Source organism: Heloderma suspectum, chromosome 3 (assembly GCF_057233095.1).
Source record: "Heloderma suspectum isolate Gila_16-S chromosome 3, 16-S_ref, whole genome shotgun sequence".
In the NCBI taxonomy this organism is placed as follows: Eukaryota; Metazoa; Chordata; class Lepidosauria; order Squamata; family Helodermatidae; genus Heloderma; species Heloderma suspectum.
The window spans coordinates 271,888,893-271,910,802 of NC_139460.1; the positions used below are offsets into that span (position 1 = coordinate 271,888,893).

Sequence of the window (21,910 nt, forward strand, 5' to 3'; positions counted from 1 at the left end):
CTCTTTAAGAATTTGCCACAGTTTGTTGTGATCCACACAATCAAAGGCTTTAGCATAGTCAATGAAGCTCTAGTTCTCTCTCAAGTGGCAGGTGAGAGGACTGGAGAGGGGACATGGGAGGAACATGCAAACCTCCAGTGCCCATTATCCCCTGGCACACGCAGTGCCCATGTTCCCCAGATGGTGGATGGAGTCTGTTAGGCATCTCTCCATATACTTTGCCAAAGTACATACTTTCATCCAGCAGTGTGGATTAGCTCCTACTAAACTGCATGAGATTAACATGTGAAAGCTCAGGCGAACAATACTACAATATGCTTGATTAGAAATCTTAATGTATTTTTTAATGAGAAAGTTTGGAAATTTACATTTCCTTGAGACCTTGAACTTCATTTCTCTACCCTTCACCCCCATTCCTTATAGTGGGTGATTCATTCCTACATAGGAAACTATTAACAATGACAAATGATTACTGCTGTTTCTTTTAACGAACAGGAAATGTCAGTATATTTCATTATGCCTGCTTGGTTTTCAAAACCAAGCAGGCTTAATGGGGTTTAGCAGCCAGTTGGTTGGAGAGAGGATGCTGAGGTGATAAATCATACTGAACTGAGGTAATAAATCGTACTGAACGTTTTAAAATGTTGTGGCCAGGCTACGTGTGGATGGAAGATATCCAAGACTGACTCTCCTGATGTCTTTTCCTTTTCCTAAAAGCAGCTGTGAGACCCACTGATTTGAATTAGCGGGGCATAACCTAAGGGCAGGGTACCTCTTTCAGCCCAAGGGATGAATTCAATTTTGGAGAAGCTCTCAGGCTGCATTCCAGTAGTGGATGGGACCAAAGGCAAAGGGCCCCCAAATACCCCAGCATATTGTAGCTTAAGCCTCTTATTACCAGGAACTAAGCCTTAGTGGCATTTCAGCCTTTCAGAATGGAAAAAAACCTGCACAAAAGCCAGGAAACCACCAAATGATCAGTAGCTGGGCAGAAAGGCAGTTCTGTTGGGCCTGCATGTTTTCTTCTCTGTGGCTAACAGCAACTATGTGTGTGTGATTTCAATGAAAAAAATAGCATGGAGGAAAGGGTTAACCCACCCCCATCTAAATCCAGGCTCTGCCCCGTTGCTGCTTTTAGGAAAAGAAATACAGGACAGGAGATGCAGCCACTGCTCTCTTGTAGCTTGGCCCTTACAATAAAATAAAAAGTGCATAAGTGGTTGGGTCCAATCAGTGTTCCAGCCAAGGAGACTGTGGCCCTGTTCACACCTAATGCGAAGCCATGATGGTTAGGGAATTTCCAGTAACCACAGTGGCTTCAAGTGTTGGGTGCAGGGAGGAAAACCCACTAACTGTAGTTCCAGAACCACCCTAACTATCCCCTTGCAACAGGGTTAAGGGGCCCCAGGGTGGCTTACCGTGTCATCTGGCGGGCTCCCCAGTGGTTAAAATGAGCTCCAGAGGACTTCCAGGCCACAGAGTCCATTGGCTAGAGCGTCCAGCACTGCTGATGATGCTCTAGCTGCCGCAGACTTTCTCTATGATCACATGGCCATTTCAGCTGCTGGAGCAGCCACTGGGAGCCCATTTGCACCAGGGAGGACGAAATGCGTTCTAACCACAACAATAAGATCTCCTGGCAACTATGGAGAAGGGTGGTTAGCAGAGCCCCATGGTGTTGCGTGGTTCCCACACACGTCATGGTTTCACTAACCCCCACCCTCCGTAGTTACCCTAACCACCCTCTCCCCAAGCGTGTCTGAAGAGGGCCTGTGTGTGTCTGTTCTATCTGTTGCTGCTGTATACAGTTGTACCTAATAAGAGACTTTGCTCAACTGCAGCTCTATTTTAGCTAGTTGAACATGTTAGCTTAAAAGGAGCCCATGGATGGTCCAGAGAATACTGTTTGACTTGACTCTGGATATTCCATGTTCATCCATGGACCTTGCCAAGTCTCTCTACTTACATTCCCCACCTGGAAAGCAAAAGTACTGTGTTTTCTGTCTTGGGTGTCAAATTATATGTGATGTTGAGTTATGGGTAGTTTTTAACCTCCTGAGGTTCCCCCCCCCTCCAAATTGTTACCCTGAAAGCTGAAATGTAAAGTGGAAGGGGGGGTGGAAAGAGATTCAATTTCTCAATCCTCTCTTTCTGCCGTTTTTAAGCTGGTGTTGCGTGGTTCCCACACACGCGCACACACACACACACACACACACTCCCTGGTCTTCACTACAAGGCAAGAGTGTTAGGTGGGGTGAGTCCTCCACTCTCGACCAGGAGGAGCTGCTGTCGCCATACTCTCTCCCTTTACTGCTGCCACCGCCACCACTGCTGTGTTCCCCACCACCCTGTTGCTGCCACCCATTCTGCGGATCATCTCAGAGCAAGCCAACAGGCAGCCAAGCTCTCTGAAGAGTTGCGTCAGCCAGAGCAGCTCTTCAGAGAGGTGGCCACGGCCCATATGCTTGGCTCCGAGGGGTCCTTCCTGAGAGCCAGGCGTTGTGGGAGGAGGAGTGTCCCTGGAGATCACCTGTACTGCAGGCGATCTCTAAGGACCCTCCTCCTCTCCCAGTGCCTGGCTCTAAGGAAGGACCCCTCAGAGCCAGGCATTTCAGCATGGCCACCTCTCTGAAGAGCCACACCAGCTAATGTGGCTCTTCAGAAAGCTTAGCTACTCTGCAGAGTGGGCAGCAGCAGTACAGGAGGGAGGAAGAGACTGTGGGTGGGCTGGAGGGAGGCAGGGAGGGTGGGAAGTGGGGAGACAGACTGGAGGTGTGTGGGAGGAGGGAGACAGACACACACAGCAGGTGTGGGGAAGAGCAGTTCTCACACAATTTTTTTTTTTTTTTTGCCAAAGTGGCTCCCAGTTGAAAAATAATGAAGACTTGGTGTCAAGCCCTATCTGCTTTTTGCTGAGTCATTAATGGGGTGCCTGTATCTTCTCTCCCTTCCTCCAAAGAGAAAAAAAGTGTTTGGGAGGCAGTTTTCAGCAACCCCCTCCCCCATCTCAAGCAAGTGAAAGTTAAAAAAAAAACACACACACCTTCCACTTCAGATTACAGCCTTCAGGCCTGCATTTTGGGGAGGGAAAAAACTTGTGGTAGGGACATGATTACAGGCACCTCAGTGCTATGTGTACTTTGGCCCTGACAATTCACAAGGGCTAAAAATAACATGAGATCAAAGAGGACTAGTAGCACAGGAATTAATTCTATGGCTCTATATGCTCCTTTTCAGGTATTGCAAGGAATGAAGACATTGGTAGAAATGCACCTCCTTGAACTAGTTCATATGTTAGACTGAGGCGGAAAGAGGAACATATCAAGTGGTTTGTGCTTCTCTTTTCCCTGCTCCTGCAAGAAGTAAGAGGTGGCTCCTGAATCTCATCCAGGGTGAGATGTCAGCAGGAGGCCATGGCTCTCACGGAAGGGAAGTGCTAGAGTCTGGACTCTGTGGGTTACAGCTGAATTATGCCACTCCTACTTCTGCTTTCCACATTTCTAGCAGCACATGAACCAGCTCTGTGTACTGAAAAGAATGAAGTTTGTGTCGAGTCAGTTCTCCTTTTCCAAGTTCCCTTTGAACTGCAAACCAGCTGTAACACCACTGTAAGGACTTGAGTAATGAGAATGTGTTTCTTTGTTTACTCCTCCTGCGCTAGACTATGACTTCTTTCCCTCTTTAGCTAAAGTGACAGAATTATAGCTGAAAGCATTCTTTCCTTCAATGTTTTCTGTCTTCATTTTGGATTCAGCTCACGGAATATTTAATTGCATTTATTCGTTACCACAACAGAAACAAAAGTCACACATTGACTATGGCAAATGCACTGCAATGGATGCAATTCATTGATGGCTCTTCCTGCTGTCCTCATGGGATACAGTTTGCTAATGGGATCTCCTCCATCCCACATTAACTTCCTTATTTATTTTATAAATTTCTTAGTCACCTTTAAAGACTGCAGTCTTCTCATGCTCCTGATCTTATTTTCTTGATCCCTCATGTACATAAATATTAAAATGTAGCAGAGAGATCTGCTATCCATGTTAGACAATCTGTCTGCTTCCTCCTTAGGCAGAGGGTGCCATAGCTGGAGGGATTCTATAACTTAGAAGAGAACCATACATTTCAGCCTCCTGGGAAACCCTCCATTTTAACCAGGTGCTCAAGGACACAACCTTTAGCGAAGGCTGGGGGAATCTGACTAAGTGAAAAACAAAGAAGCAGATGACATACAACAGTTTTTTTCTTGACAGCAGCTCCAACTAGGATGCTTTACTCTCTTTTTAATGCATAAAAAATGTGACACAATTTGAACAAGAGAGAAAAATAAATAAATAACTAAACAGCAAATCCATTAGCCATGTGACCATCATCCTAAGCCACTTTGAAAGTGCAAAGGGTGCTTGCTGCAAGAAGTGAGCTGAAGAAATGTTTCCCATTGCTGAAGAGTCTTTGCAGTTAGGCCGCTGGGAAAAGCCAGAAGAGTGGAATGTACATTGGCCCGGCTCTCTTCCTCTTCTAATTTCTTCCCCTTCTCTGCGTCAGCTCTGTCCATGAAGGAGAAGATGGGGCTTTGCTAGGCAGATGAGCGTCATCTTTCTGGTAAGAGCACAAAGAAGATGGCCTTCAGGAAGTGGCCAAAACTACAAACAGCAGCCACAAGCCAATGGGAGCGAAGGTTGGGATCAGTATTCACCACGCATTTTGTTATGTCAGTCTAGAGGGAAAGAAAACAAAAACAGAGCATCAGAAGTGTGCTACTCTCATCCTAGTGTTTCATATATAACATTCAGTGCCGCAACCTGGGTTCTAATATGGTACCCCAAGGATACTCTGACAGATGCCTTGGGAAAGATTTCCTACCCCTTCTCTTCCTGTTAGCATTGCCCTAGAGTAGCTTTCCCCAACCTGCTGCCCTCCAGATGTTTTGGACTTCAACTCTCATCAGCTCCAGCCAGCATGGCCAGTGGTCAGAAATGCTGAGAACTGTAGCCCAAAATATTTGGAGGGCACCAGACTGGAGCTTTCCCCTTGCAGCTACCCTTCTGGATACTAATTCTGAGAATTCCACATCCCAACTACCTAAAAATCCTAAAATCAGGGCCCTACATTAGGTGACCAAACTGCAGTCTGTAAGTCCTTATCCAGCATGAGCACACATCACATAGCCAAGACCAAAAAGCCACAGGTTGCTTGCAAGTATCTTTTTTGGCGGGTGGGGGGGAAGAGGGGTATATCCTGCAACATTCAGGTATATTAAGATGTTGGTACACAGCTCTAGGAGATGTGTACCTTTGTACTTAAAGGATTGTTTCACTGTGTTCATATAAGGCTCACTATTACTAAGTCAGGGAAGGTCAGTTGGCAGCCTGAGAGTAGCACCCAGCCCACAAACTGTTTTGGTCCATTCCCCAGTGACCTGCAGCTTTGTGCTGCCTTGATTCGCATAGTCCTATAGGGGTCCCAGTTCTGTCACAGGGACCTTGAAGCCAACTTGCATCCTAATCAGGGCATAAAGCAGGGATACGGAACTGCAGGCCTGGCGGCCAAATCCAGCCCTCTGGGAATCCCATCCATCCCTCCAGGGTTCTCCAGAAGGCCCCACCCCCTTTCCCCCAACCACCAACCATTTGGTGGTTTCCTGGCCTTTGTGCTGTTTTCCTTCAATCTAAAAGGGGGGCCTCTCCTAAGACTTGAGTTATTGGAAGTAAGAGCTGTAAGCTAAAGTATGCTGGTAGTTTTGATATTCTGGCCCTGCCCCCTTTTGTCTGTGGCCCCTGAGAGCGTCTTCAAAATGGAATTCAGCCCTTGGGCTGAAAGGCGTTCTACAGTATCTGTAATCCCTGGAAGGATACCAGTGGGTCCACCTATGCCTAGTGCATGATAAAGGTGTGGTGATCTGGTGGGAAGCAGAAGCTGAGGTGCTTCCACTCTCACTGAAACTGGCCAGATACTAAAGCAGGGGGGAAACAACAGGAGGAGGGTATATTGAGCTGTAACAGTTCTAAATTTTAACTTTTTATTCGCATTTATATGAAGTTTATTTTTTACTTAATTTCTACTCCATAGCTTCCAACACATGTTTAGCTGGTCCTAATCTGATGAAATATTTCCTAACACTGTATTATGTATTACCACATTTGGGCTGCAGTCAGTCCTAAGCCCTCTTGCCTGGGAGTAAGCCCCACTGAACTCAGTGGAATTTAGTCGTGAGTAGGCATGTTTAGGATTGTGCTGTTAATGAGCAAGTCCTATGCGACTCAGTTTAAAGCAGATTCTACCCTGTACAAGACTTAAAAAGCTGGCTATGACTGCTCTGCCCAGGATGGTTTGGAAAAGTTTCCAAACCATTCTGAGAACTAAGGACCAATTGCTGTGTGTTTCCAGTCAAGATGACAAAATGAATCACATGGTTTTTCAAAAACAGATTAATAGAATCATAGGGTTGGAAGAGGCCATTTGGGCATCAAATCCAACCCCCTGCCTCAGTGCGGGAATATATTTTAAAGCATTCCTGACAGATGACTGTCCAGTCTTTGCTTGAATACCTCTAATGATGGAGAGCCCACCACCTCCCTAGGCACTTGGTTCCATTGTCTGACCTCACCATCATCCTTGTTCACTTTTGTTTCTAAAGACTACGCAATAAACATCACCATTTCCCCCCCTACCTTTGTGTCTTCCTGCTCTTTTCGTACCTACAATCACATACCTACAACAAGGACCACTTCACACATTACAGTTTTAGCCTGGACCCACAATGTGCAATTTGAAGGACATGTATACAAACATCACTGACATGTACTCACATATCAGGTGGACCATGATTGGCCAGGGTTCCCCACAGTATCTTTAACAGCGTACATGTCTCTCTCATAGCATGTAACGTATCAGCCCTGACCAACTGTGTGTGCATGTCTTTAAAGCAGGAGTGTTTAAACTCTTTCAGCCCGAGGGCCGAATTCCATTTCAGAGAAGCTTGGGGGGGGGGTGTATTCCAGTGGCAGGAGGAGCCAAAAGCAAAGGGCAGGTCCAAAAATACCAGCATATTTTAGCTTAAAGTTCTTACTGCCAGTAACTAAACCTTAGGAGAGGCATTTCAACCTTTTAGAACGGGGGGGGAAAAATTGCAGAAAAGCCAAGAAACCACCAAACGATTGGTAGTTGGGGGAAAGGAGTGTGGTCATCAGAGAAACCCAGAGGGCCAGACTGGGACCTCAGCAGGCCAGATTTGGCCCTTGGGCCTGAGGTTATACACCCATGCTTTAAGGTATGAGGAATGGATTTATAGAAAAGGTGGTAGCAGGTCAAGAAATTAGGCTAGTGGAATTGGGCTGAAAACCTGATGGCAAATATAACCAGGGTTGCTGCAGGTCAGTCACAAAACTGTAGGCAGATGTACAGCTAGAATAATCAGGATCACTGCAGGACACAGTTGGATAGAAGGGTTGACTGGCAAAGCTCCATAAAGGGGAATGTTTGCTCAGTGCTTAGCTTGGCTCATAAGATCATTCTGCTATTATTCATTTCAACAGTGGAGGCTGGTGGCTCTGATGTCAGTGGGGTGGTGAATCCACTCCAGGTTTCAATCAGAACTCTAAAGGAGCTATCCAAGGTGCTTGGATAGCTCCTTCAGAGTTCTGACTGGTTCTGATTAAAACCTGGAGCAGATTCACCACTGCACTGACATCAGAGCTATCAGCCTCCACTGCATTTCAATAATATTTCTGATTAAATATTCAACAATATTTCCATATGCAGTGCCACTTACCCAGCCTCCTCTCCTCTTCATCCACGTCACCAAGGTCTTGCGTACAAACTCTCCCAAGCAATCCACAATGGTGTGGACCATGGCTGGCTGGGCATGTCTCACACAGTCCACAGCAAGGCCAGCTGCCACAGCATAGAGAGACACGACCTTACCCCATGTTATGCCTGCAGGAGGGGAAAAAAAGTTTCCACACATGGTTGGTACAAAGCTGGTGGGAGAAAGGTCCTGATGCAAAGCTAGGCAACTGTATCCGGTGGGTTGGATTCAAATGTAGTTATACATGGAGTAGACCCACTGAAATCAGTGGGGCATAAGTTAAGTCATGACCACTTTAAGTCCCATTGATTTCAATGTGTCTATTCCAAGCATGACTAACTCTGGATCCATCCTTGTATTTTTTTGTTACCTTGGTAGGCATACATTTTTGCATCTGGAATAGTAAGTGTTCGTACCTGGTAATGGTATTATCTCTCTCCCCTCACCCTCACCCCCATGAAAGCAGAGAATGCTTGGGCAAAACATAGCACCCATCTGTACTCAGTTGTGCTGATTATATGCAAGTAAATTGCTTCCAGATAATCTGGCCCAAGTCCACAGATGATTTAAGCATTATTTAGTGCGCTATGGAACAGCTGTGGAATGATGTTCGGTGCCACTTATCCAGTTGATGCCAGTATACCCAGGTGGAGACTTGCACAGAAGATTGAAAAGCAATGGTCAGACAATCACAATTAGTAAATGACCCTTCTAAGGCCAACCTAGGTGAGATGCCATTCAAGCAATTAGCAATTGCATGAATGATTTTTAACAACTTGCAGACATGGGCCCCCAATCTGGATCAGGTTGGTGCCCCCTGGTGTGGGGAGTGGGGTGTATTAACCCTTTGCCCCCTGTTGTGGCCCTGATCTGAATTGGGGGCCCTGCACCTATTTGCCCTGGGTGGGAGAACTCTCATTTGCTCCAATCGGAGCTTCTCCCCACCTAATGGAAACAGCAGGTCGGGGAGGGGGGCCTGATCTGGATCAGCACTGCAGTAGGGGGCAAAGGGTTAAAAAAACCTACTCCCTACACCAGGTGGGTCCGGATCTGGACTGCTGACAACCCCCCCCCCCAACATCTGCAGTATACTTTTAAAAAGTCATTCATGTAACTGCTAATGGTGTCACATCCAGTTTGGCCTTTATCCTCTTGTTCAATGAAATGTCATTCCAGAAAGCACCCAAGATCACCTCATTCAATTCCCTGCCAAAGTCCATTCCAACAACTTACCAGTAAACCTGGTAACTCCAGATGTTCTAAAGCAAACCCCATGCTACAGGCAAGGCACAATTCCCTCCTAAAACCCATGATCAATATCCCTAGGGTATTTCCCCACAACGTACAGGGAAGAGACTAGAATCAGCATTGTACGTCAGGCAGATTTGTACAGTTGAACAGACTAGAAATGGAAAATGTGGTTTTAAAAGAGAAAAGAAATGAAGAATGTGTCTCAACAGTGGTTAATATCCCGACCCAACTTTTCCAGTTTCTTGTTTACCAGTTTGTACATTTAAACAGCATATAAAATTGCAACAAAATATACATTAAAAAAAGGAAGGGGAGAAATGCAAGAATGTAGGGAATTACTTCTACAAATAAAATCAGCATCAGATGTGTATGTATTATACTGCAGACTCACGAAGGCCATCCAATATCTAGAAATGCCCCAACCTTACAGAAACATGCCCTTCTGTGTTGTGCATAGTTAGAAATCTTTTAAGTTTCAAGACAGAACTGTGCTGCTGCTGCACGTTACACCCGTTCCATGATTTTCCACTGAGCAGCCTTAAGAACATAGGAAGCTGCCTTATACCAGGTTAGACAACTGTCCATCTAGCCCAGAACTGAGAGCTCTTCCAGATGGGGATTTTAAGGTACTATCAGCTTGCCTTGCTTGCGGGATTTTGCGGGGCTGCCCACATGTCGTTAATCTCCTACAGTCATCCTGTGTTTCTCTCCCCCCTGCCCCTGCTTCTCTCATATTTTCTCACAGCAGGGAAAATCCATTAATTATTTTCTGGTGCATCATGATCCACAAAAAAACAGCAGTGTGGCTGCCTGATATCAGGAGCTTGTAGTGTTTTGGGGTGTGCAGCTGTGTGATGTGTACAGTGAAGTTGCTGGGGGCCTGTTTTCATGGTTTCAGGCTGGCCAGGGAGCTGCATTTCTCCCTCACCCAAGCAGCTGATTGTGCCTCTCCCCGCAGCTGCTGCTTTTTCCTTCCCCCCACCCACCCTCCAACACACACAATAAGGTCCCCGGTGTTGTTTTAGCAACAAAATAAAGCATGGTGTGCATGTAAGGCAACTAGTGATATTTGTACTGTGGTTTTTGTTTTTTCCTTCTCCAGAACTGCAATTCTGAAGTTTGAAGGTTCACTGCTGCACTTTTACTCCTGTGTAAGCAATACAGCCCTAATTTGGATCAGGACCATGGCATTCCAGGAGGAGATGGTTAACCCTTTCCCCACCCACCACTTTTCCCCCTGAAATTTCAGTTCCTCCCCCAACAGGGGTGGGGGGAAGAAAATGACTCAAATGGATACTTTTTTCTTTTTTTAAACACCCCGCATGGGGTGGGGTATCATGTTGTGGGGAAAACTGTGGTGGGAAAGGTTTAACCCTCCGCTCCCAGCACACCATGGTCTCAATCAGAATCAGGGCTACATATGCTTACATGGGAGTAAAAGCACAACAGTAAACCTCTGAACTTCCAGAATTGATGATGATGAGATGTACTGCATTTCTATTTAAATTATAATAATTTCTAAATTTTCATCTATACTTATAAGTACATGCAAATTTTATGCAAATCGCTATCCTCTTTTCTGATGATTCCTAAGTGGCCACTCTACACTAAGGGAAAGCTGGTACCTGGACCAGGTCCTCTTCTATCTATGCTCCATCTATGTTTACAATAAAGAGCAGGGCTCTTGTCTCTCTCCACAAAACGAAGGGATAAAGAAACCAAAGACAGCTGTGCACAGAGTGGTGTTCCCAATGCCTTTTGAACACCATTTCTTCTCAAGGAAGTAGTTATGCTTCTCCTTGAAGACTGCTCAAAATAACCTTTTATTTATTTATTATTTAATTTATTAATCGCCCATCTGGCTGGTCACCCAGCCACTCTGGGCGATGTACAACATACAATAAAACAATAAAATTCTACAATAAAAACATTTTCTAAAATACCCTAACCCACCCCAAATGCCTGCCTGAACAGCCACGTTTTTAATGCACGACGGAAGCTCATTAAAGAGGGGGCATGACGGAGTTCCCTAGGGAGGGAGTTCCACAGAGTGGGGGCCACTACAGAAAAGGCCCTCTCCCTCGTCCCCACCAGTCTAGCTGTCCTGGCTGATGGGACAGACAGAAGGCCATCCGAGGCTGATCTTGTTAAGCGGCCTGTCTGGTGCTGCTGGAGGCGCTCCTTAAGATAGGCTGGGCCGGAACCATATAGGGTTTTAAAGGTCAAAACCAACACCTTGAATTTGGCCCGGAAAACAACTGGTAACCAGTGCAACTCCTTCAGCACTGGAGTGATGTGATCTCGCCGGCGGCTGCCTTTAATCAGGCGAGCCGCCGCATTCTGTACCAGCTGCAGCTTCCAAACCGTCTTCAAGGATAACCCCACGTAGAGCGCATTACGGTAGTCTAAATGAGAGGAGACCAGGGCATGTACTACCGATGGAAGCAGATGGTCGGGAAGGAAGGGGCGCAGCCGCCGTATCAGATGGAGTTGATAGAGCGCTGTCCAGCTCACAGCTGACACCTGAGCCTCCATGGACAGCTGGGAGTCCAAAATGACTCCCAGGCTGCGGACCTGGTCTTTCAAGGGTAGCCGTACCCCATTCAACACCAGGTCAACATCCCCTAGCCTCCTCTTGTCTCCCACCAAAAGTACCTCGGTCTTGTCAGGGTTCAGCTTTAGCCTATTCCTCCCCATCCAGCCACTCACCGTCTCCAGACATTTGGACAGGGATTCTACGGCCAACCTTGGTGAAGATTTGAATGAGAGGTAGAGCTGCGTGTCATCCGCATATTGATGACACTGCACCCCAAACCTCCTGATGATAGCCCCCAGCGGCTTCACATAGATGTTAAATAGCATCGGGGAGAGGATGGAACCCTGTGGCACCCCACAAGTGAGTGGCCACGGGTCCGAAACCTCCTCTCCCAGTGCTACCCTCTGGTACCTGCTGGAGAGGAAGGACCGGAACCACCGCAATACGGTGTCTCCAATGCCCAACCCCTCCAGGCGGTCCAGGAGGATACCGTGGTCAACGGTATCAAAAGCCGCTGAGAGGTCGAGGAGAACAAGGAAGGAGCATTCACCCCTATCCAGAGCCCTCCTCATATCATCTACCAAGGCGACCAAGGCCGTTTCTGTCCCATGCCCAAGCCTGAAGCCTGACTGAAATGGGTCTAGATAATCAGTTTCTTCCAAGTGTGCCTTCAACTGCACCGCCACCACCCGCTCAATCACCTTGCCCAAAAATGACAGATTTGAGACTGGGCGAAAGTTGTTCAGAACTTGAGGATCCAAGGAGGGCTTCTTTAAGAGCGGTCTTATCACTGCCTCCTTGAGGGCTGATGGCATCACTCCCTCCTCAAGGGAGGCGTTCACCACCGCCCTGATCCCTTCACCCAGTCTCTCTCTGCAGCCCATAATGAGCCACGATGGGCAAGGATCAAGTAAGCAGGTGGTCGGCCTTACAGATGAAAGCACCTTGTCCACTTCATCAGGAGGAAGAAGCTGGAACCGATCCCACAAAACCAGTTTGCCACAGGCCGCCTCTTGCTCACTAACTGTATCCACAGCGTGCAGAGTAACACACCTAATCTGATCAATGTTATCTGCAAAGTGCCTTGCCAAGGCCTCACAGGAGGCCTTAGAATGCTCCAGTGGTTCCGGAGCCACAGGACCGACCAGGCTCCGGACCACTTGGAACAGCCTCCTGGGACAGCACTGCAGAAGTGATGGAGGCAGCATAATATTCCTTTTTTGCTGCCTTCACCGCCACGTGATAGGCTGAAGATACAGCTCTAGCCTGTGTCTGATTGTCTTTGCAGCGAGACTTCCACCACTGGTGCTCTAGCCGTCTCACCTCCTGTTTCAGAGCTCGTAACCGCGGATTGAACCATGATGCAGTCTGAGCCCTGTTCAGGGGGAGAGGGCGTTTCGGAGCCACCTGATCTAATGCCCCAGTGATTGCGGCATTCCAGCCACCCACCAGGGTCTCGACTGAGTGTCCGTTGGCGTGATCCAGAGAATCCCCAAGCGCGTTCAGGAATCCATTTGGATCCATAAGACGCCTGGGGCAGACCATTTTAATGGGTCCTCCACCCCTGCGGAGGGGTTGTGGAACCAAGAAGTCCAACATCACCAGATAGTGATCTGACCATGACAAGGGGGTGGTGGATATACCCCCGACTTCCAGATCACTCCCCGCTTCTCCAGAAACAAACACAAGGTCTAGTGCATGACAGGCTACATGGGTGGGCCCAGTTAGAATATGGTGCAGCTCCCAGGAGGCCATGGTCTCCATGAAGTCCCGAGGTGCTCCTGTGAGGATGGCCTCCGAATGCACATTGAAGTCCCCCAACACCAATAAGTTAGGGGACTGTACACGCACATCAGAGACCACCTCCAGCACCTCGGCCAGGGAGTCAGTCGTGCAGCGGGGTGGACAGTACACGAGCAGAATCCCCAGACTGCCCTTCGGGCCCAACCTCCAGTACATGCACTCAGCAACCTTGGTCTCCCGGAGAGGGGGCCTGGTGAAGACCAAGGACTCTCGGTAGATAACAGCCACTCCCCCTCCCCAATCCCCAGCCCTCGCCTGCTGTGCATACGAAAATCCAGCTGGACACATGGCTGCAAGGGTTGGAGCAGCAGCCTCGGCCAGCCAGGTCTCCGTAATACATGCCAGGTCTGCAACCTCATCCAGGATCATGTCATGGATGAGGGAGGTTTTCTGGGTAACAGACCTGGCATTGCAGAGCAGCAAACGAAGGCCAGAAGATGGGGTCACACCTCCCCCAGCCATCCTTTGGCTCTGGACAGGCCCGGAGCAGGGGACAGACATTACACATCTCTCCCTTGTTCCCCTTACCTGGCATGGCCTGCCCCTAGCGCTCCGTCAGCGCCTGCCGCCCAGCCTCGGTATCTTCTGGCCCCCAACACTCCCCCCACTGCCTCCATCAGGTGGACACATGCCCCCTCGCTCCCGCCTATCAGGCAGGCTACCCACCCCTAAAAACACAACAAAATCCCCCAGAAAAACAAACAAAAAAACAATTAAAAATCCCCTTAAAAATAATGCCAGGCCGGAGTCCACAGGGAAGGCCTGGTGGTGGTGGCGGCAGCAGCAGCAGCAGGCCCAGCAGCAGCAGGCCCGCCTCTTCCCCAGTGGTGGTGGTGGCCTCTCCTGCAGGCCCTGGCTCTCCCAGGCCCCCTCAGCCAGCCAGCTTATGTAGCCCCTCCAGGGAGGGGCAGGTGGAGCAGCACAGCTGGCTGGGTACCTGGGGGCCTGGTCCTGCAGGGACTGGCGGTCTGCCAGGCAGAAGTCTACAGGGAAGGCCTGGTGGTGGTGGTGGTGGTGGTGGCAGCAGCAGGCCCGCCTCTTCCCTGGGGGTGGTGGTAGCCTCTCCTGCAGGCCCTGGCTCTCCCAGGCCCCCTCAGCCAGCCAGCTTATGTAGCCCCTCCAGGGAGGGGCAGGTGGAGCAGCACAGCTGGCTGGGTACCTGGGGGCCTGGTCCTGCAGGGACTGGCGGTCTGCCAGGCAGAGGTCTACAGGGAAGGCCTGGTGGTGGTGGTGGTAGTGGCAGTGGCGGCAGCGGCAGCAGCAGCAGCAGCAGCAGCAGCAGGCCCACTACAGCTCACCAAAGCAAGGTGCCTTTGAGCAGCATTCAAAGCATGGTTTTGGATGCAGAATATCTCCCTGTTAGATACCAGCAGCACTCATTCCTTTTACAGAGTATGATGAATACCATTTATTTATGTATTTATTTAATGCTTAAGATTTATAGGCAGATTTTCAGCAAAGCTTCCAGAGAGCAACATCCAATGAAAATTAGAATACAATAAAACTCTGTATCTAAAGGTTATGCTCCTGAGGTAGCAATGCTATACACACTTACTTGGGAGTAAGCCCCACTGGACTCAGTGAGGCTTATTTCTGAGTAGGCATGGAAAGGATTTCATTGTAGGTCTATTTACTTGGAATAAGCTTCAGTGAGACCTAAGGGACTTGCTTCCAAGTATATGTTTAGGACTGGGGCACAAGACTGCTGCTGTTACAATGAGAGAACACACAGAAGAGGTCCCTGATAATATGTGACAAACTCTCCCTGATGTTGGTAGACTCCAAGTTCCTGGTTCCTGATGCAAGGATAAAAAATAATAATAAGCAGCTCATGCCAGCAGTAAAAGGAATTTCAAAAAGAACCTGCATGCCTGTAAAGCAGGGGTGGAGGAATGTGGCCCTCCAGATGTGGCTGACCTACAACTCCCATCATCCCTAACCATGCTAGCTGGGGCTGATGGGAATTTGAGTCCAGCAACATCTGGAGAGCCACCCCTGCTGTAAAGGAAGGAAGGAAAGATTTATAGCCCAGAAACAACAGGACAGTACATTGCAGCCAGCATATTTAGGCTGGAAGATGAAAATTACAGACAGCTGTTCACACACTGTCGGGTGCTAGAGTGGTTTCCTGCTGTGCCTTTACAGCACAAGTCAGCTGGAGAAGGGAAATGCTGTGATGATTTTATGGGAAAATCTCACAGCGTTGCAAATTGACACCCACAAATGCCACAGCTTTATTGTCATGGTTGAAGGTTGATTAATGTGTAGCCCCATGATTTTAAATTTCACAAGTAAACAAAAAACACAGGTGTAGGAGTTCATGTTAAGGTGCAAGAAGAATGTTCATGACAGGTTTCTACTTACAACTCTTTGCAGCAAATCTTTTGAATAAAATCCATACCCAGGTGCCTTCTCTCCTAGAAGCCACAAAAATGGTTTCCCTCTATAACATAAGAGTAGAATTGGAAGACTTTAAACAGTAATAGTTCTTTTTGAAGGTGTTCAGTGCTCTCCAGCTTGCAAATGTGTAAAAGCCATTGCATTATTTCCACATGATGTAATCTGTGCATATTCACTAGCTGCATTTTGTATTTCATCAAAAAGAGACAGACCCAACATAATTATATGCATGTTTACTCAGAAATAAGCCCCACTATGTTCAGTGGAGTTGACTTTCAGGTAAATATGCACAGGATTGCAGCCTAGAAAGACCAAGGATGCCTCTTCAGCTTAGATGAGCAGTGATATAAAGCTGTTAATATTTCAAAGAGAGAGGAGGGAAAATCAACGTACTATTTTTGTACAAATATACAAGCCACCCAAGGTTTGCACAGCAAGTTCAAAGTAAGACGACAACAAAATTTCAAACACTGTAAAATAGTGTGCAAGATGTGGCACAGTGGCCAATATCATTAAAAAAAAAAAAAGACTAGATGTAAAATCACCAATGTAAGTGTAGTAACATCTATGAAGGATGATGGTTAAGAAATATATATCCTCTCGCTGTAGATGTTCCAAAATAAGATTGCTGAGAACGAAATGCCATCAGCAAGGGACTAGAGTTCTGGATTAATGCCTTGTGCTCTTAAGGATATTCTCAAAGATCTTTCAAGATATACCAAAGGTTATTCTTCCTTAAAACATCCAGCAATTGGAAAAACGATAACTGGGCTAAATGTTGACTTAATCCTTTAAGGCAGCAATCCTATACACACTTACTTGGGAGTATGTCCCATTGAACTCAAAAGGACTTACTTCTGAATAGACATGTATAGGATTGCACTGTTAGGCTGTTCTTATGTTCCAGTTAAATTGTCAGAGAGACAAGCCAAGGAATCATACAGTCCATACAACAAATCAATCAATGTGCCTACATACATTGGGCCTGATTCAAATAAAGGTAATTGCAACTACGTCCCATTGAAACCAATGGAACCAGTTAGTTGTGACTAACTAATGCTCTCTATTGCTACCATAGGTTGCAAAACTCTACACCCAACTCACATATTTGAGAGAAAGTTCCAAGTCAGTGGGACTTACTTCTGAGTAAACATATATAGGATCAAACTTAAGCCACTGTTTTAGCTGGATGGAAGCCAGAGCTTGCTCTTCAAGATTTCTTATTCTGTGTATGCCTTCTTTATCATTCCATAAGCATCTTTCCTCCATTTTCCAACATTCCAAAGCACAAGGTTTGGGGCTGTTTGTCTGACCAGGACAAGAGAGCTCAACAGATGGAGGGAGCTCAACAGATGGAGCACATAGGTTGCTTGTTTCTTTGCCTGTCTCCCTCCCCTTCGCCCACCCAGCCCACCTACAGCAAGCAGCAGCAATCTGTATCTCATGAAACTGCCATCAATTCAGATTCCAATGGGCCAAAAGCAAGCTGTTCTCTTCACAAAGACAGCCAAAAACACAATGCATCTTTATCTTTTGTGTGTGTGTCATGCTAACAAACCCAAGCAAATAAGAAAACAGCAGAGGAGGGAGAGAAAGAGAGAGAGAGCGAGGGAGAGAAAGAGAGAGAGAGCGCGCAGCAGGGGAGCCCTCTCTACCCATCAGCCAAGGGAGCTAGCAGCTAGATGGAAGCCAGCTGTGGAGCTGAGGTATGTAAATACTGAACAGTCCAGAAGATAGAGAATAAATAAGAACTGGCTGGCCTGACGGCCCCTGCATCAGCCTCCTGCTGGAAAGCCTCCAGGAAGCCATGTGTGGGAAAGCACGTGGTCAATCTCTATGCTCACAAAACCACACTTCCTATAACTACACAAAGAAGTCTACACACTTGATGATCAAGACCACCGCTCTCCATTCAGACCCCAAAACAAACTGTTGCCGAGCCATATTACAATGGAACCAACATCTTAATGACACAGCATGCCTTGTCCTATAATACTGTTCTCTTTCTATTTAGGAACATAGGAAGCTGCTTCATACAAAGTCAAACCATGGGTCCATCTTGCTCAGTCTATTTTGAATGGCAGGGGCTCTCCAGGGTTTCAGGCAGGATTCTTTCCTAGCCCTACCTGGAGATCCTGGGGATTGAACCTGGGATCTTCTGCATGCCATGTACATGCCCTACCACGGAGCCATGGTCCCTCCCTTTAGCAGAAGACTCTTACGAGTCCCCTGGACTGCAAGGAGGTAAAATCAGTCAGTCCTAAAGGAAATCAACCCTGACTGCTCATTGGAAGGACAGATACTGAAGCTGAAGCTCAAATATTTTGACCACCTAATGCAAAGAGAAAATTCACTGGAAAAGACCCTGATGCTGGGAAAGACTGAAGGCCAAAGGGGAAGGGGACGGCAAAGGATGAGATGGCTAGATAGCATCACCAAGGCAATGAATATGAACTTGAGCACACTCCAGGAGAGAGCAGAGGACAGGAAGGCCTGGCGTGCTATGGTCCATGGGGTCACGAAGAGTCGGACACGACTTAATGACTGAACAACAATCTGAATGACGATTCGGAGCTTGCTAAATCCAGTATTACTTGGCAAAGTTTTCACTTGGCAAGGGGTGGAAGGAAGGAATCTCCTCTTCAAGTGGCCACAAAGGAAGCTCAGGGTACTACTTATTTCCCCCTTGGCTCAGGACAGAAAGCCTTCATTAGCTATCTTGCCCCAGGGCACAATAGGATGGCTCTCCAAAGGTGCCCATTTTAAAGCACTTTACTCTCTAGATTTTGTTGTTGTTCAGTCGTCAAGTCATGTCCAACTCTTCGTGACCCCATGGACCATAACACGCCAGGCCTTCCTGTCCTCCGCTCTCTCCCGAAGTGTGCTCAAATTCATGTTCATTGCATCGGTGATGCTATCTAGCCATCTCATCCTCTGCCGTCCCCTTCTCCTTTTGCCTTCAATCTTTCCAAGCATCAGGGTCTTTTCCAGGGAGTTTTCTCTTCGCATTAGGTGACCAAAATATTTGAGCTTCAGTTTCACTATCTGTCCTTCCAATGAGCAGTCAGGGTTGATTTCCTTTGGGATTGATTGATTTGACCTCCTTGCAGTCCAGGGAACTCGTAAGAGTCTTTTCCAGCACCACAGTTCGAAAGCATCAATTCTTCGGCGCTCAGCCTTCCTTATAGTCCAGCTCTCACAGCCACACATTACTACTGCGAAAACCATAGCTTTGATTATACAGACCTTTGTGGGCAAGGTGATGTCTCTGCTTCTTACTATGCTGTCTAGGTTTGCCATAGCTTTCCTCCCAAGGAGCAAGCGTCTTTTAATTTCATGGCTACAGTCACCGTCTGTGGTGATCTTGGAGCCCAAGAAAGTAAAATCTGTCACTGCTTCCATTTCTTCCCCTTCTACATGCCAGGAAGTGATGGGGCCAGATGCCATGATCTTCGTTTTTTTAATGTTGAGTTTCAAACCAGCTTTTGCACTCTCCTCTTTCACCCTCAACAAGAGCCGCTTGAGATCCTCTTCACTTTCTGCCATTAGGGTGGTATCGTCTGCATATCGGAGGTTGTTAAAAATTCTCCCAGGAATCTTAATTCCTACCTCTGATTCATCCAACCCGGCATTTCTCATGATGTACTCTGCATATAAGTTAAATAAGCAGGGCGACAATATACAGCCTTGTCGTACTCCTTTCCCAATTTGGAACCAATCGGTTGTTCCATGTCTGGTTCTCACTGTTGCTTCTTGACCCTTGTACAGGTTTCTCAGGAGACAGGTAAGGTGGTCTGGTACTCCCATCTCTTTAAGAATTTGCCACAGTTTGTTGTGATCCACACAATCAAAGGCTTTAGCATAGTCAATGAAGCAGAAATAGACGTTTTTCTGGAATTCTCCTGCTTTCTCCATGATCCAGCGAATGTTGGTGATTTGATCTCTAGTTCCTCTGCCTCTTTGAAACCCAGCTTGTACTTCCAGTAGTTCTTGGTTCACATACTGCTGAAGCCTAGCTTGTAGGATTTTGAGCATAACCTGCTGGCATGTGAAATGAGTGCAATTGTATGGTAGTTTGAACACTCTTTGGCATTGCCCTTCTTTGGAACTGGAATGTAAACTGACCTTTTCCAGTCTTGTGGCCACTGTTGAGTGTTCCAAATTTGTTGGCATATTGAGTGCAGCACTTTAACAGCATCATCTTTTAGGATTTTAAATAGCTCCGCTGGAATACTGTCATCTCCGCTAGCTTTGTTGTTAGTAATGCTTCCTAAGGCCCACTTGACTTCACTCTCGAGGATGTCCAGCTCAAGTTCAGTGACTGCACTGTCATGGCTATCAGGGACATTAAGATCTTTCCTGTATAGTTCTTCTGTGTATTCTTTCCACCTCTTCTTAATGTCATCTGCTTCTGTTAGGTCCCTGCCTTCTTTGTCCTTTATCATGCCCGTCTTTGCACAAAACGTTCCCTTGAGATCTCCGATTTTCTTGAAAAGATCTCTAGTCTTTCCCATTCTATTGTTTTCCTCAGTTTCTTTGCATTGTTCATTTTTTAGAAGGCCTTCTTGTCTCTTCTTGCTATTCTCTGGAAATCTGCATTCAGTTGGGTATATCTTCCCCTTTCTCCCTTGCTTTTCGCTTCCCTTCTTTCCTCAGCTACTTGTAAAGCCTCATCAGACAGCCACTTTGCTTTCTTGCATTTCTTTTTCTTTGGGATGGATTGAGTTGCTGCCTCCTGAACAATGTTACGGACCTCCATCCATAGTTCCTCAGGCACTCTATCAGGTCTAATCCCTCACCTCCACTGTATATTCATAAGGGATATGTTTTAGGTCATGCCTGAATGGTTTAGTGGTTTTCCCGACGTTCTTCAATTTCAGCCGAAATTTTGCAAGAAGCAGCTCATGATCTGAGCCACAATCAGCTCCAGGTCTTGTTTTTACTGACTGTATAGAGCTTCTCCATCTTTAGCTGCAAAGTACATAATCAATCTGATTTTGATATTGACCATCTGGTGATGTCCATGTGTAGAGTCACCTCTTGTGCTGTTGGAAAAGAGTGTTTGCTATGATCAGCGTGTTCTCTTGGCAAAACTCTATTAGCCTTTGTCCTGCTTCATTTTGTACACCAAGGCCTTACTTGCCTGTTATCCCGGTTATTTCTTGACTTCCTACTTTAGCATTTCAATCCCCTATGATGAAAAGGACATCTTTTTTTGGTGTTAGTTCTACAAGGTGTTGTAGGTCTTCATAGAACCGATCAACCTCAGCTTCTTCGGCCTCAGTGGTTGGGGCATAGACTTGAATTACTGTGATGTTGAATGGTTTGCCTTGGATTCGTACTGAGATCATTCTATCGTTTTTGAGATTGTGCCCCAGTACTGCTTTTCCCACTCTTTTATTGACTATGAGTGCTACTCCATTTCTTCTCAGGGATTCTTGCCCACAGTAGTAGATATAATGGTCACCTGAATTAAATTCGCCCATGCTTGTCCATTTTAGTTCACTGATTCCCAAGATGTCGATGTTCAATCTTGCCATCTCATGTTTGACCACCTCCAGCTTGCCTTGATTCATTGTTCTTACATTGTTCTTACATGGTTCTTATTCTCTAGGCTACCCTTGGGCCAAATGCTTTGAAGTTTGCTTTATTGTATTGAGAGCGCTTTACTGCACATTAATTACATGCACCAAAAGGGCATGGCCTTCCCCATCCTGGTGTCCTCCAGGAACGCTGGATTACAACTCTCACATCCCCAGACAGCAGGACCAGAAGCATGATGGGAGTTGTAATCCAGGACACCTGGAGGACCCTAGGTTGGGGAAAGGCTAGACTGCAATAACTTCTCTCCCACGAGAAGAAAAAGAGTATCAGACACTTTCAGTTTGAAACTGGGAAAATCCTTTAAAAAAAACCTTGTTCTTTTGCATGGTGTAGCAGTGGCTTGGCTTGTGTAACAATGTCCAGACTAAACAAACACCTTCCCCAAAGTTTATGGCTTTGAAAACAAGCAGCTCCCACAGATTTTACACAGAAGTTTTAGATCAAGCCCAAAATTCAAGATTTGCAGTAAACACAGGAAGAGAACTGTCGCCACTCCTGACTTTATA

At 46.8% G+C, this 21,910-nt stretch overlaps 1 protein-coding gene across 2 annotated transcripts in view; it reads right to left on the minus strand.

Annotated features, from left to right (window-relative positions):
• Positions 1-2,850: 2,850 nt before the first annotated feature.
• The window catches only part of BOK (BCL2 family apoptosis regulator BOK), a 45,448-nt gene continuing 26,388 nt past the window's right edge, over positions 2,851-21,910 (minus strand). Inside the window, exons 4-6 of one of the 2 annotated variants that reach the window (XM_084847000.1) lie at positions 15,765-15,843; positions 7,775-7,938; positions 3,761-4,720 (exon numbers count right to left, since the gene is read on the minus strand). In XM_084847000.1, the coding sequence (XP_084703126.1) occupies positions 4,595-4,720; positions 7,775-7,938; positions 15,765-15,843 (369 nt within the window). In that variant the 3' untranslated portion in view covers positions 3,761-4,594. Of the gene's footprint in view, positions 4,721-7,774; positions 7,939-15,764; positions 15,844-21,910 lie in introns of both variants that reach the window. The other variant, XM_084847001.1, reaches the window with a different exon arrangement.